Source organism: Blennius ocellaris (assembly GCF_963422515.1).
Source record: "Blennius ocellaris genome assembly, chromosome: 3".
NCBI classification, from domain to species: domain Eukaryota; kingdom Metazoa; phylum Chordata; class Actinopteri; order Blenniiformes; family Blenniidae; genus Blennius; species Blennius ocellaris.
This window is the reverse complement of record NC_137652.1, coordinates 29,795,542-29,811,560: the sequence shown is the minus strand read 5'-3', so window position 1 is coordinate 29,811,560 and position 16,019 is coordinate 29,795,542. Positions and strand designations below refer to the sequence as shown.

At 44.0% G+C, this 16,019-nt stretch overlaps 1 protein-coding gene across 9 annotated transcripts in view; it reads right to left on the bottom strand.

Moving 5' to 3' along the window:
• crebbpa (CREB binding lysine acetyltransferase a) overlaps positions 1 to 16,019 on the bottom strand; it is a 62,842-nt gene that overhangs the window by 12,986 nt on the left and 33,837 nt on the right. For 5 of the 9 annotated variants that reach the window (XM_080520454.1, XM_080520456.1, XM_080520461.1 and 2 more), the window contains exons 5-12: positions 6,790 to 6,903; positions 5,457 to 5,729; positions 5,087 to 5,186; positions 4,835 to 4,969; positions 4,622 to 4,739; positions 4,310 to 4,481; positions 2,273 to 2,335; positions 1,417 to 1,541 (exon numbers count right to left, since the gene is read on the bottom strand). In XM_080520454.1, coding sequence (XP_080376580.1) covers positions 1,417 to 1,541; positions 2,273 to 2,335; positions 4,310 to 4,481; positions 4,622 to 4,739; positions 4,835 to 4,969; positions 5,087 to 5,186; positions 5,457 to 5,729; positions 6,790 to 6,903 — 1,100 coding nt within the window. The remainder of the gene's footprint in view (positions 1 to 1,416; positions 1,542 to 2,272; positions 2,336 to 4,309; positions 4,482 to 4,621; positions 4,740 to 4,834; positions 4,970 to 5,086; positions 5,187 to 5,456; positions 5,730 to 6,789; positions 6,904 to 16,019) is intronic. The other 4 variants (XM_080520455.1, XM_080520457.1, XM_080520462.1 and 1 more) reach the window with 1 other exon arrangement.

Here is a 16,019-nt window from a genome sequence, read left to right as displayed (position 1 = left end):
TTTAAACAAAACCATAAATGGCTGAGAGCATAATTCAGTCAAAAGTATTTCAAGCCTGACCATCACGCATCTGCCAACATGTTTTAGAACGTACTCTTGTGGTGCAACAACTCAACTAGTTTAGATATCCATCAGTATTTCTAGTAGCTTTTTCTGAAAATCTTTAACTATTTTAAATAAACCTAATTACTTTCATCAGCGAAGATGGCAGAGAAGGTTATGTTTTCACCTGCGTTTACTGTATTTTCTGCCCTATAAGGCGCACCGGGTTATAAGGCGCACCTACATTGATTGACATAATTTACAACTTCATTCATATATAAGGCGCACCGCTCTATAAGGCGCATGGAATACACCAGTGATCAGCAACCTTTAAGCTCAAAGCCATTAGGTTACATTTTCCACTGATTCTAACACCCAGAGAGTTGCACACACTTTATTTTGATAGTCCTACCTGCAGCCTATGCCAGCAGGACACTACACACAAAACCTTCTTCACTGCTGGTTGACAACTTACAACTACCGGTAATAATAATAATAATAATAAACTAAACTACATGAACTAAGCAACAAAAACACAACACAATTATTACCGACACCACAAACCAAATAGAACCCCCAATAATTGCATTTAAAACACCACAAACAGCTGCAATGAATTATGGGAGTTTCTATCGGCTGCACTGAGGAGCTCAGGCTGAATTTGTCGCTGCAAGGCATGATGTCCCATCATGCCTTGCAGCGACAAATTCATGTTTTGTGTTGTTGGAGGTTATTGTGGGTTGTTGTTGGGCTTGGTGTTGTGTTGATTGTGTTTATGTGTTTTTGTCCCCCAGTTTAGGGAGTCATTATTTCATCTAGTTTATTTTGGTTTGTTAGAATGTTGGTGTGCAACCATGAGTGATGAAGGTGTTGTGTGGAGTGTCGTCCGCTCTGAAGATCCGGTTGTGAAGTTAGAGTTGTCAAAATAAAAGCTTCTGGTTGTTCAGCGTTCAAATAGCAGTCTCGAGTAGAACAATCGTCCATATATAAGGCGCACCGGGCTATAAGGCGCACTGGCAGCTTTTGAGAAAATTTGAGGTATTTAGGTGCCTTATAGGGCGGAAAATACGGTATTTACTTATTGGTTTGTATGTATCCAAACAAAACTAAACACCCGAATTTCATGAAAAGCATCAATTGATTTCTACATGGATGAGAGGCGCCTCATGGAGATCAAATGAGATCAGTGTTTCACAGTGATGTATCCACCTGACAGACCTCGTAAGCATCGACATGAGCCAACATGCAAGTGATGCCAACTATGTTACGCAAAAAGAAATGTGGCGTTGGCGAAGGTCTGCGCTCTCCTGAGTGCAGCTCTAGTTCAATTCACGTAATGGTGTGAAACAACATTTTCGGTGTGTTCCTTCTCACCGCTGGGACGGAGCTCATGTTCATTTGCTGCGGGTGGTTCATGGGTGAAGCCGCTCGGGCTCCCAGCGGTGCCTGGGACATCTGGGCGCTGGGCAGAGCCATGTGGTTGAACTGGTTGATTCCTGCTGAGAAGAGTGGACAAGAAAGCACATCAATGCACAACAAAACAAATAGAAACTTCACATAGCCAATATAGTTTACAACTATTTACTGAAGCTGGAGTAGATAGATAAACTCTTGTCGGTTCTTTGGTAAAAACTGAAATTTGTTTGACATGGCTTGTCCCAATTTAAATAAAAAACATTCAGACAAATTAAAAAGTTATTTATTTTCCTATTTTGTGCCATTTAAAACAGTTATTGCAGAGGGGATGAATGATTTGTTGTAAATGGGGTTTTTTTTTTCCGGATCACTGAGGTTCTGTATTTTTCTGCCTGATGGTAGAGGCAACTTTGTAGCAAATTATGTGATAGACGAAAAAAACGGAGTTAAAGCAAGGTTCAAATATGACTTTGAAAATGCATCAAGGTTAAAATGTTCAGGAATAAAATAGTTGAAACAAGGACTTCACAATAACTCATGGTTTACAGGAATTGACTTTATTTTTCTTCTTCCTCCTGCAAGTTTTTGAGTAATATCGTGCACATACATGCACGTCACTGCATATTTGCACATTTTTTTTGGTATACATGCAATCAAAGCATGTGTTTCTAACATCATTCTCTATATCTTTCTCAGTATTACTTCCATGATAAGCAAACTAAGTTCTTTTTAGATCCTTGGTTCTTAATTATTTAGTACTAATGTATATAACGTGCAATTTAGTCCTTTATGCACATTTAAATTGTGTACAAACCTTGCGGAACCTGCATACGATTCATGATCTGATTTGGCATGTTGGGGAGAGGAACGGGTCCATCTGTAAAACAAACGGAGGAGCAAATCATTAAAAAATGTGTCGACCTTCACTGCTGTGAGAAACGATGAAAGCATACCATCTCTTCAAGTCCTGTTAAGTAAAATTCTTAGAACTCTCAACAAATATGACTAAACTGGCCCCTCTCTTTTAATCAACATTGACGCCAAGATCCTTGCTGAGGTCCATCGCTTGGAGAAACATTATACCAATGTATGTTAAATAATATCTATTCCTAAATACACTGGCCCGAGGAGTACTGATCTCTGCTGATGCTGAAAAAGCATTTGATAAGAGTTTGAATGGAACCATTTATTTATTGTATTAAGGAGATTTGGGCTGGTAAACAGCCATTATTTCCTGGATACGTGTACACTACACTTCACCACCATCTCTACCAAAGGCATCTAATCCAGCTTTTTCCCTTTCAACTGAAGCACCAGACAAGGCTGTCCTTTATTCCCTCTATTGTTCACATTAGCAATAGAACCACTGCCAATTCTTCTAAGGTCTTCCGACTTTACTGGGGTTTATTGATTGGGCACAGAATTTAATTTATCACTGTATGCAGGTGATTTATTATTCTATGTCTTGGACCCAGTTAACTCTATACCGGCAACCCTACTGATCTTTCAAAGACTTGGATCATTCTTAGGCTATAAAGTGATTACTTCCAAAAGCTAATGCTACCCCCATCGATGCCTTCGCCTTAAAGCCAATACAGTTTGATCTCCCATTTAACACTAGCCAGTCTGGCTTTAGGTATTTTAGGATTAATATCAGAACTTTGAATTCCCTTTTTTCTGCCAATTATTTTTCTTTAGTGACAAAAACACGGAGATGGACAAGCTCACATTTGTCATTAAATGGAAGAATTAACGCAGTTAAAATTATATTTTATCTAAAGTCCTGTTCTTGTTCCAATGTCTTCTTCCACAACAATCGATCAAATTATTTCCAGCTTCTCATGGTCAGGAAAGGCACCTGGGGTCCAGAAAACTAGACTCCAAAGGTGTAAATTCAGTGGTGGACTGTCGCTCCCCAACATATTATTGGGCAGCTCCCACAGATAAAATCCAATTTTGGTTGAAATCAACAGATCTGCCTTGGTTTAGAAGCTCAGTCATGTGTCCTCTCTGATTTACTGACCTCTTATATTCCCGTAAACCTCTCGGGCTTTACAAACAACCAAGTAGTTTGATCCACACTTAAAATGTGGTACCAACTTAGGGGACATTTTTTATATTCACGTCAATAACTATTATAGCTCCTTTGATGAGAAATCATTTATTTCACCCTACATTTACAGATTCAACCTCTCACTTATGGCAAAGACCTGGAATGTTTTAAAGACAACTTCAAAGATGGTACTTTTTCTAGCTTAGCTGATCTCTCCCCGAGGAATTCCTCTCACTCCCTCTTTTCTGATACCATCAAACCAGACATTGTGCTACAGCTTTATTTCCATCCTTCCCTACCAGACCACAGTGGGAAGAGTTTAAGTAACAATTTACCGCAAAAGTCAATCATCACCAAAACTTATAATAAACCATTATCAGCACGTTTGTATTATTATTTTTATTATATATTTAAATTTGTATACTTTATTATGACTTCTATTGTTTCTATTACTTCTGACGTTAATTTATTGTCATTTGTTTTCTCTTTTATTATTATTATCATCATCATTATTAATTTGTTAAACTGAAAAGCATCTGAAAGGATGTGAAATGATGCTGTATTTGCTCTGCCCTAATAAAAAATATTTGGGGAAAAAGATGTGCAGACATTTGCAAAAATGACAAACTAAAATATACATTTTTCATTTAGAACAAAAATGTACAATGTATTGAGCAGAAAGAAGGTCAAATTTATGGGTCTGTCATAAACCTTTTGTTTTATTTTTTTGCACAATCTCAGCCAAGTGGTTCTTCGACACAAAAGTATAGATTTTCAACAAGCTGAAGTTAAACCCACTCTGTGGTCTCGGGCCCAAAGCGTTGGACTGTGGGAGGCCGGGTTGCTGTGTGCCCTGGGCAGCAATAGGTGCCTGGTTGATGATCTGCTTTTGTAGTCTTGACCGTCTTTTCTCCTCTAACTCCTTTTGGATTTTGTAGATTTTCTCAGCCAAGAAGTGATAGTACTCATCCTGAAAGGAAGAAGGATATAGTTTGGTTCGTGTGAATAAATATTGGGTGAAATTACAAGTACCGACAAAAGGGTTTCGAATGTGGTCTTTTTGGTACTGAACTCATTAAAGTCATGCCCCCTTTGTAATGGAAAACGTACCCGGCTGTTAGCTGACTCGTACATGTCGCCTTCCACCTTTCGGGCGTAGGCCACCAGGTTCTCCATTCGTCTGTCCTTCAAAGCTGCCGGGTCAGGGGTAGGGAATATGGCTTGTACTCTGCCAGAGAAAACAGAAGTTACAGCAATGAAGTAGAAATTTCAGTCCTGCACAAGGTCAGCAGAGAGCTGCCCCCTCCAGTGGTTTTCACTTACAGTTTGTGTACGAGGTGATTGCGCAGGTCCTGAGTGACATGCTCGTGCCAGGCTTTCCTGGAGCCTGTGGCAGAGACGGCTGCCGTGGGCAGGTTTCCCATTGAGCCAACACTTGAACCGTCTGATAACAGCTGACTGGAGATGGAACAGAAGGAAGGGCAGATGTTACAACACAGAACCATAAAACTGGCGTCACAAGCAATTCTAGTTTCAGAAATAAATCAAATGTAGATAATGTGTTAAGGGACTGACTTGTTAGTGTTGAGTGTGTTGGGGAGGGAGTCAGTGTGCAGGTTTGTCTGGTCTGAAGTGGTCGCACCCATTGTAGCACCTCCAAGAGCCATCTGGTTACCTGTTCAGACAGAACAGTGTGAGCAAACATTGATTAGAACAAGAGATCAGAGTGAGAACAGTGAATCACCAACATATTGACATTTTCTTTTAAAAACTATGGATATATTGTAAGTGAGTTCCATGGAGATTTAGTTTAGATAGAGCTTAGTTTTGTACTTTTGCTCACTATGTTTTACAACAACTCAATGGTAGAGACAGACAAGCCAGGTAACTTTTTGAGGCGAAAATAAAATGTGGCCCAAAAACAAACAAGCCTGTCAGACTTTACCAAGTGCATTGAGGGGTCTCATCTGCTGCTGGAGCTGCTGCTGTTGGGTCTGGGCACTCTGTGCACCTGCTGCCTGCCCAGGGCCTTGGGCCTGCTGAGTCTGAGCCTGCCCAGTAGCCTGGCTGCTGTAGGGCAGCCCAAGTGCTGCGTATGCTCTCTGCATGGAGCTGGGGTCAATGGGGGCTGAGGTATTGATGGTGGGGGCACTGGGCTGGCCCACGCTAACAGACGACATGGGGTTCTGGAGGGCCGCGTTGGGGGAACTCAGCATGGCTGTGGAGAGAGAGATTCAGCGGTTACTCCAAAAACACCGACAGACGACAGCTTGTAATGTTGATCATGTCACACCAAGTACATCATGTAAACAAAGTGCAAACGTTTTCCAACCATTGAATATATTCGAAGAACCAAATGGTACAATACTTTACCAGGAAACAAATAAGGGAATAAACCGTGCATTTGCATAACATGACAGCATAATACAAGGAGAACAACAAGACTAAATGCATTAAGGGCACAGAACTGCATAAATACACGGATCCCTGTGGGGGCCAGCGCATATGCATACTTTTCTCGGTTCAGAATTTGGTCAGGTTAAAACAACCTTCAGTCTTTGCACAGACATAAATTGGAGGAGGCACAACAAAGAACTACGGCTCTCTATTTGCGTTGGCAAGAGCACAAGTCTCAACATCATGTTCTTTAACATGCAAACCAAACGGGGAGAGACGAACGCTGGAATGTTCCAAGTGATGAAAGATGTTCAACAGCGAGTTAAAGAAAGAAAGCAGGAAGAAAGTGTCAATCTAACTACTTTAAATGAGCCACGGAGTTAAAAAAAAAAAAAAGGCGAGGCCAAAAAGTCCATGAACCCATAAAAAACAAAAAGGGAAGCAGTTTCAGTATGAAGCATGTTGAAGTGAAGAGAAGAGAAGCAACAGACAAGGAAACCTCCTGCACACTCTTGGGCTTGTAATCTAACACACGGGAGGGATGAGTGGACTGTGAGGCGTGAGAGAGGGGGAAACACAACAGGACGACATTCTTACTCATCCAGTGACGGAGTCGGAGCAGTTATTAATACCCACATTCAACTCAAAATCATCCGACTGGAATACAAAAAGCATGGTTATTTAAAAAGCGTCGCCCTGGTCAGTTTTGGATATTTGACGTCAAGACCCCGGGTTGACATTTTGTAATGAGCGGGATAGAATGAGCCCGTATGCCGCAGCCAACGGAGGTGATTCCGCCTTGTGTTTGCCGTCTCAGGTCACGGTGAGCAACTCGACGATGGTGAAGGGAGAGCGGGTCGGGCTGCGCTACTTGTACTCACGCTGCTGGGTGCGCTTGTCGCTGGCGTTCTTCAGCGGGAGACAGACGGGGCAGTCGTGTCGCGTGCAATTTTTCCAGTGGGAGATGATCTGTCTGGACGACGCACAGTGAGCCACTGCAAGGAGAAAGAAAGGTTTCAAATGAAAATATGTGTGTGTATGCACAAGCTGTAAAATGATCATCACGGAAATGTTTGTGTCATTTTAACACAACCACTGCAGTTTAGAAAAAACTGCACGCAACAACTTCTTCTAATCTTTTTCTTATTTAACATCTGTAATTTTTTTCAGTCTTATCTTCATCATCCTGGGATGATCTGCCATCATCCAATATAAAAGTGAAAACTCTCCAAACTTTGGAACAAACAATCTTCAATAACAGAAAATTAAGGAGTTAATGGTTCTCCAGGGAAACAAGTCAGAAAAATGCATCTATACCAAGACAGATGGAGATGAAGGCGAATGGGGGGGGAAACCGGGGCAATATGCGCATCTAAAATGCCAACATTTCTGCTTCTGTTAGCCAATTTTTACTTTTAAAAGACTGCGGAAAATGACCCAATGACGACTTTCCAATTGCAATCTGATCAACCAGAGATGCTGTATCCTCCATGTGGCTGAGCTACTGTAGAAGCTTACATTTACAAAGGATTCACGAGGAGGCCAAAAATCACACCCGCTCGCAATGAAGCACTTAATAGTGTTAATATAGTCCATATACGATGACTAATTGGCTTCAATCTTCAATGGAAACACAACTCATCTTTACAGGGAAGCTAAGGGCACAACGTCGCTCACATGCTGGCATCTTTTTGTCGACGTACCTCGTGGTGGTAAACAATGAGAAGGGCTCAGATTCAAGTTCAGCACATGGTGTCAGCTCTGGAGTTCATCAGCAGGTAAAAGTGAATTAAGTCAACATACCTCAGATAAATCTAAAAGCCAACAAATAACCGTGTGTGGGCGGTACAAATTCACTCCGTGTTTATTTAAGAGACACAGAGAGGCGAACGTGAGCAAGAGGAAATAAGCCACCATGTCATCTCCCCGACACTGAACACCTCGGCCGTTCACATGGTTATCATGCGATTTAGCAAGTATCTGAGCCCAAAAGCAACACGACATGAAACCAAATTTAAATGGGAGTAACTCAAGGGAATTTTCTTTTTCCCCCACTGGAATGCTGAGGCCGGAACTGAAACAAGCCGTCATAGATGGCATCAGGTATTCGATAGTTTCAAACCTCCCTGTGCTGAATCTGGGTTGAACACTGACATCACATGAAAGGTCGTACGACCACAGAGCCTGATCATATTTTCCCACAGGTTCAGGAATTCTTGCCCACTCCGCCGCACAGTGAGACGTAACCTACAAGCAGCCAATAGAATAGCAGCACGAAATGACATGACAATCAAAGCGACAGTAATAGGAAGAAAATATATTTTCTCCATCAAAATGCTACGAGAACAATGATTGATCGTCAAGTTTAGTCATTTTCTGGGTACTTCAGAATGCAAGAATATCTTGTTATTTATATTTGTGGGCCACTATTATTCTTCACATCTGATTCAGTGGAGCGCAGCATTGTCACACTTGTACTCTGCTTAATAAAATTCAAGCTACACACTGTAATAAAATTTTAAGGACTGTGCAAAATTAGCACAGCCTGGTTAAGACTGAACAACCAGATTTTAGGACTGTGAGCGGCTGCAGAAATATGTTGGTTTAAAACTCATAAGCACAGGAAGAGCGCGCTAATATAAGGGTGCAACAGTACAGGGAGCCCACAGTTCCTTGGTCTTCGGGCTCCGGTTTGGTTTCGCATTTGTTGTTTTTAACTTCAGTTACCTTCTCAAGTCCTTGACTATCATGAGCATGCATCGCCAGCGCAATGTATGATGCAATGCTTTCTACCGCTTGTGTTTTCACTTACATATGGAGCAACATTTGCAGACAGTGATATTTCTGTTAACTGTTTTCACCCCCTCGTCACTGTATTCAACAGTGAAACCGAAATGGTCCCACACTGGAAATTTGTCTGAATGTATTTTAAGGTAGTGGTGGCCGTGACACAATGGTGAGCATATGCCATATTCTGTACTTCTACTGGCAGTTTGTGCAACGGACCAAGGCTGAAATACAGTGGCAATGACCTACATCTTCCGAGGAGCCATAAGGTGCGACTGGAAACAGCCGTCAAGACGGCTTTAGGGAGCTTTTAACTCCTGAAAGACAATAATTTAGTGAACAGTGGCATGCTGGCAGGCTAAAAGCTAACAACAGACCAACTCTTCTAACTCTGTTCCTGTCTAATGGCTGCTCCCAGGACAACAAGATCGCTCTGCTCAGGCTGAATCTGAAGTTCCACAAGAGGAATTGCTGTGTTTCACCTGAACGGACTACTTTCGTCCACGGCGGGCGCAATCAGCTGTCGGTTTTAAAGAGAACTCTTAGCTAGGTAACACGACACAAACCAATTTATTCATTCATTTATGACAGAATGCCACAACATCAGCACTAAGTGGAAATATATTTCTTTTGTCGCTGCGAGGGTTGAGTCCTGGAATTCGTATTTTTCGGTTACACTGGTGTTGGTGTTACACTGCGCTCTCATGGAGAGAAATTTTTTTTTTTAACCAATTTATTTTATCTGTTATTATATTTGATTTATTTCCTGTTTTCAAAAGATTGAGCGCAGTACAACAGTGCAGTGCAGTTTGTTTTTACTACTACATTACAAGATATTTTCATATATTTAACAGGAGTCTTTTTTAAACATGTTTAATAAATACTGTTCCAAATTCAAAGACATAATCCTGTAAATAATCTTGATTTCAATCTTGCCCAAAATAATCGTGATTATTATTGCTATAAGCGAGCAGCTCTAGTACCCATCATTTTTATTTCAGTTTATTTCTTAGGGATATCTAATGATTGTAAGCAGTTGTTATATACTGAATGCACTTTAATTCTTGGTGTTTATTTGCTGTTTTGCTCTGAATACAATGCACTTTAGTATTTTAACACTAATGCTGCTTTTTTCACTATTTTGGATTTGTGTAAGGAACCGTTAGGAACCGGAATCGATAAGCAGAACTGGAATCGGAATCATAAAAATCATAACGATACCTATCCCTTATAGCTGCTTGATTTTTCTTTCCTTCATTTTCTCAATCCGTTCTTGACCAGTTCTCAGACTCACCTTTTAAACTATCCTCTCTACACATTAAAACAAGGCCATGCCCGACAGCGAAGGCTGTTGAGAATCTAGTGAGATGGCAAAAAAATTTAATCCATAGTAAGCAAAGCAGTAAACTTGAACTTTCAACACCTCTATTATATTTAGAGCTGCAACGACGACGTAATAAAAATGGATAAAATTTGATTATTAAACTGTAGGCAACGAATTTCATTATCCATTCGTTGTGTCGTGCGATTTATGTGCCACTCACCATGTTGTAGAGCCGTTTACACCTTCACAGCTTTGTCAATGCTGGCTGACTGAAATAAAGTAAAAAAACAAAAACAAAGCCTCAACCTGCAGAGTGAGTTGAACTGAGTGAGGCGGTGCAGTAGAACCTGTGAGGTGCGGACCCAGTAAGAGCGACACCCTGTACTGGGCATCACGTATATGTGCATAGACACATATTGAACTGTTAACACACCTTGATGAGCGACAACCTGCAGAACGCAGACAATGCACAGGTTTTCCCGGAAAATGTCAAGGTGAGTGACACCAAGCCGGCCAAATACTTGGGCTGGACTGGATTATTGTAATATTCAAATGTTGTGGTGTCAGATTAGTTTTGAGATGTGAATTATCGCCGCCGCCCCACAGCACATTGCTGTGCTGTTACTCCTCTCCGTTAGTTTCCCTTTCCCTTAACAGCAGAGAACATAAGGCCCAGGAGACAAAACCGACTGCAGCCCTAATGTAATGTGTAAGGTATCACGGTATCTTTGGAAGATCCACAGGTTTGTATCACAATTGCAACAACTGATATAGCAATAGATTGTCCAACTATGACACAACGTGAATGTCACACTGCAGTTAGAAAAGCACACTTGTGTATGTTACTTTTGGAGTGTTTTAGTGTTGCTAGGAATTAGGGCTGCAACCAATGATTATTTGAATAATCAATTAATCGGGCGATTATTTTTTCGATTAATCGATGAATCTGTTAAGAAAAAAACAAAACAAACGTTTCAAATTGTAGGACCAGTTGATATTGAACGAACCAAAAATGTTATTTAAAAGAACATAATTCAACTAATACAAAGATGTGTACAATAACAATACATTTATACACATGCATAAGATGTATACAAGATAATTACTAAATAAGATTGAATTTACTTCGGGGACCACATACAGTCCAGTTTCATCCTGAGTGACCAGACTGGTAAAATATTGCTATAATAACCTTGAAATTTACACTTCAAAGTTTTTCTTTGTTGTGGTCACAGTGTATGACTGCCTATATTTTTACAAGATCAAACAGTTAGCACTGAAAATTATTACAATTTCAACATAAAGTCATGCAGCCCAGATTTTGTGAACGGCTGCGCATGCGCCAGAGCTTCTCCCCGTCTGAACAATCACAATTCAAAAGCAAATAAAGATAGCACTACGACTCAAAACTCCTTTAATGAAATATAAAGTACTTTAGGAAAGGTGGAGAATGCTGGGCAGCAGAGGTGGATATATTTTCGGGATTGTTTCGTTGCGTTATGGGACACGCATGGAAGGTGGCGCATAAATCACGCGACAATGAATCGATAAGGAAATTAGTTGCCAACACTTTTAATAAGGGTGTAACAATGTACGTACTGGTACCTGTACCGTTCGGTCCAGGCACGTTCGGTCTGGTCCAGAGGCGTCCCGCGGTACACAAATTGTAAGACCAGGGCTCCACATTATGGCTTTCCCGAACATCCGGGGCTAGTAAAAGCTTTGCTCGGGCAACTGAATCATCCACCCAAGTTGGCTGAACGAATCCGTTATGGCCATCAGATCATGCCACAGCAGGGCGCGGCCATTTCTCGCCCTGAGAGCACAATCATGTGATTCTTGCATCAACGCCGATGACCACAGCTGATTGTTTTGCCAATACGTCAGGAATCCTTCGAATTACGTAGTCGGGGAAACTCCTCGTCGTCCGCCATTTTGAATTTTTAACTTCTGCCAACATTTAGATCGTCACTGGAACGTATTAAAAACGTACTCGAATTCAACACATAAAAACAACTTCGACTAAAACGACGTATTTTTGATTATTTTGACTTTCTAATCCCCAAGTTTCATAACTTTTTATGGTTCAGAAAAAAAGTTGACTGAGCAGGAAGAGGAGGAGGAACAGGGATAGGATTTGATTTGTTAATATACAGTGGGGAGAACAAGTATTTGATACACTGCTGATTTTCGAAGTTTTCCCACTTACAAAGCATGTAGAGGTGTGTAATTTGCAACAAAGGTACTCAACTGTGAGGGTCAGAATCTAAAACAAAAATGCAGAAAATCACAGTGGATGATTTTTAAATAATTAATTTCCTTTGTATTGCATGACATAAGTATTTGATCGCCTATCAACCAGTAACAATTTAGGCTCCCACAGACTTGTTAGTTCTTCTTTAAGAAGCCCTCCTGGTCTCCACTCATTACCTGTAGAAAAGACACCTGTCCACACACTCAAACAAACTCCAACCTCTCCACAATGGCCAAGACCAGAGAGCTGTGCAAGGACATCAGGGATAAAATTGTAGACCTGCACAAGGCTGGGATGGGCTACAGGACAATAGGCAAGCAGCTTGGTGAGAAGGTAACTAACTGTTGGTGCAATTATCAGAAAATGGAAGAAGTTCAAGACGACAAAAATCCTGCACTGCACGCAAGGTCCCCTTGCTCAAGCCAGCGCATGTCAAGCATCAAGTGCTCGTATTGTCCGTTCTCACCAGGACATGATGTCCGTTGAGAAACGGGAGAAAGCATCTCAGCGTGAGAAACACCGCTAAGAGCTCCAGATAGTTTATACGAGAGCGCTGGAGCACCTCTCACGCATCGGGTCTCGTATATGCCGCCCCAGCCTGTCATGCTCGCGTCTGTTGTGATCACTTTCCGGGACAGATCGGCTCCCATCGGGACCCCCTTCACCAGGAATGCCGGGTGGCGTCAGCAGCGCAGCCCCATTACGCATTGCGCACTGACCATACCTCTCCGTGCGCCATGACGCACGGGGTCCAGCCAGAGGGAGGACACCCAACACTGAAAATCCCTCATGTACAGACTGCTGACGGACTACCAGGATGGCTGAGGCCATCAGCCCCAGTAGTTGGAGGCATAATCTGAAGGGGACCAGGCTGTGCAGGGTGAAGCGTGAGAGACGGGCTCTGAAAGCATTCACCCTCGCGGCTGAGAGACGAGCTGTGAGAGACACCGAGTCCAGTGATAAACCCAGGAAGATTATTTTCTGCACTGGGGATAACACTTTTCTCTGAGTTTATCATGAAACCCAAGCCGACCAGGTGTTTTATGAGGGTGTGGGTTTGCACTATGGGTTCCTCTCTGGACCGCACCAGGAGGAGCCTGTCGTCCAAATACGGGGCCAGCCCGATGCCCTGTCGCCTCAGTGCCGCGCACAAATACTCTCAGGCTCAGAGATAGGCCGAAGGGGAGGACTCTACGCGTAACAAACACCCTGAAATGCGAACCGCAGATATTTCAGGTGTGGAGGATATATCGGGATATGGAAATATGCGTCCTTCATGTCGATTGATGTGAACCAGTCGTTCTGACACAACATACGCAGCAAGGATGCATGTGTGAGCATTCTGAATTTGTATGTTCTGAGGTATTCGCGAATCCCGGTCCCTCCTCGTTTGGAGACCAAGAAATACCTGGAGTAAAAGCCGCTCTGACGTTGTTGGGGAGGCACTACGCATATTGCTCTCTTTATCAACAGCGAGTGAATCTCTTCCTGAAGAACACGAGCTGACTCTCCGCGCACTTGAGAATGCACTACACCAGGGAAACGAGGTGGGACGGTGGCAAACTAAAGCCTGTAACCCCATGATATTGTTCTCAAAACCCAGGCTGAGCCGTTGAGGGCTACCCATCTGTCCTTCATCGCGGAGACAGAAGTGACAGCATCTGACACGCCCCCTGTAATCGGAGCCTCCAATAATTGTGTTATGGGGTTAGCGCTGGATGTTTGTGCACGGACAGCTTCGGTGGATCGCCGGGTCCCGAGTTGGGATGTAATCCGCTCTGGGCCTCGGACGGCACCGAAGCTGTTTATTATGCTCTTGTTTATTAAATGTGACTGCGCCCTCGACCGGAGCGGCAGTGAAAACATTTTTATTAAACAAGAACAATTGTGTGTGCTTGTGTGACTTCCGTGAGCGCACGCAGCAGCGACTGGTCGTGGGCAATGGAAAACGGGAGTAGCACACTGTGGAAGAAACACCGGCGGGGCTGGCGAACAGGAACATGCAGCGCCGGTACCGATGGGAAGAGACGAGGTCGTCAGGCCACCCGCTTCTTCTTCCTGGCCTGCTGACTGGCAGTCTGCGCGGCCTGTGCCGGCGGAGCTGCGGTCGCTGTGGTGGCCTTTCTGGGCCAGCCGGTCCTCACCTCCTGTGCAGGTGCGGCACTAGGGGCAGGGCGGGCCTAGGGCCGCTTCGGGATTTTAAATTGAGGGAATGGAGGAGGCACCGTTGCCTGCGCAGCGTTCTTTCGCTGGGCCGTGGCAGGTGCATGCTCGGCTTTGCGAGGGAGACAGAGCTGGAGAGCTTCGTCCTCCTCCTTCCTGGCTTCACATTGCTGCTGCATTGAAGCGAGGGCGAAGTCGAAGACGCCGTCTGGTGTGACCGGCATATCCAAAATGTCCTCCTTCTCTCTGTTCAACAGGTGGGTCAGCTTGAGCCATCTGGCTCTTTCCGGCAGCACCATCATCCTGAGAGATTTCCCGTGGCTTGAACCGCACAGCGCTGCACACGCAGGCAGATGTCGGTTATCACGGTAATCTCGTCCCACACCGCTGGCTCAGGTCTGCTCGTCATGTCTTCATATAGCGCCGCTTGGTAAGCGGTGAGCATAGAGGACACGTTAAGAGCCCTGACAGCCAGCGCCGTCGACTTGTAAGCGCGCTCCGTCAAAGCAGTCTGCTTTGGACGGCAGTGCGGGGGTCCTGGAGGAGGCGGTCAGTCGCGGGTCCAGGTGCGCGGCGACTAACGGCTCCACGGGGGGCATGAGGAGAATGCCAAGCTTCTCCGTGCCCTCACAGTCCAGGGAGGAAGCTCCGTGTACCAGGCTTCTGCCGCTGAATGGGCAGTCCTTCCATGAGGACGACAGCTCGTCGAGCAGCTCAGGGAAAACGGGGAGTTGCTGTTTCGCCGTCCTCGTAGCCTGGGGTAATTTCTTCCCCTCGTAACGGGACCAGGCGGTCTCCGTTATTGCTTCAGGCCAGGGGATATTCAGCCGGGATGCAGCACGTTTGCACACCGACTGCATGTCCATGCTGATGGAGGGGGAAGCGGGTGCGCTTCCCTCCTCGTCCCCGAGGGCAACCACAACGCCTGGTGTGGCGAACTGAGGTGATGGAATGAGGACGTCATCCTCACTCTCATCGTCAGATATGAGGAGCACCGAGGAGTAATCCTCGCACTCCTCATAATCCAACTCCAGCACGTGGCAGCTAGCGCTCGGCGACCGAGCTGGGTCAGCTCCGGTCTGTGCACAGTTAAGCTAGCGAGCATTTGTAAATTGAGGGATGCTACGGCACGAAGCGAGAAGAGGTGTTTGAGTGACGCTGCGCAGTAAGCGCGAGCTACTTAAGGGTTGGTGGCTCCACCCTGACGTGGGCGTGGTGATCACCAGCCAATCAGGATTGGCGTAATGAGATAAACGCTTCTGAGGCATACGCAGGGGGCGCATCCCATAGTGAGACATCGAAACGAATGCTATGAATGAGAACATGACTTTTGTGCACCGTTACACCCCTAACTTTTAATAATGGAATTTTATCAATTCGTTGTTGCAGCCCTACTAGGAATTATGTGGTAAAGTTAGGAACCAACATGATATTTCTGAGCGATGGCCGTCTGACCAACTGAGCTCGTCTGTTACAAGGAACTACTTAGTCACATAGGAAAAAGGAAAACCAACGATTCCGCTAGCAAAGTTTCAGAAGCCGCTACTGGTCATAAACCCTTTAACAGGAAATACAGGACTGAA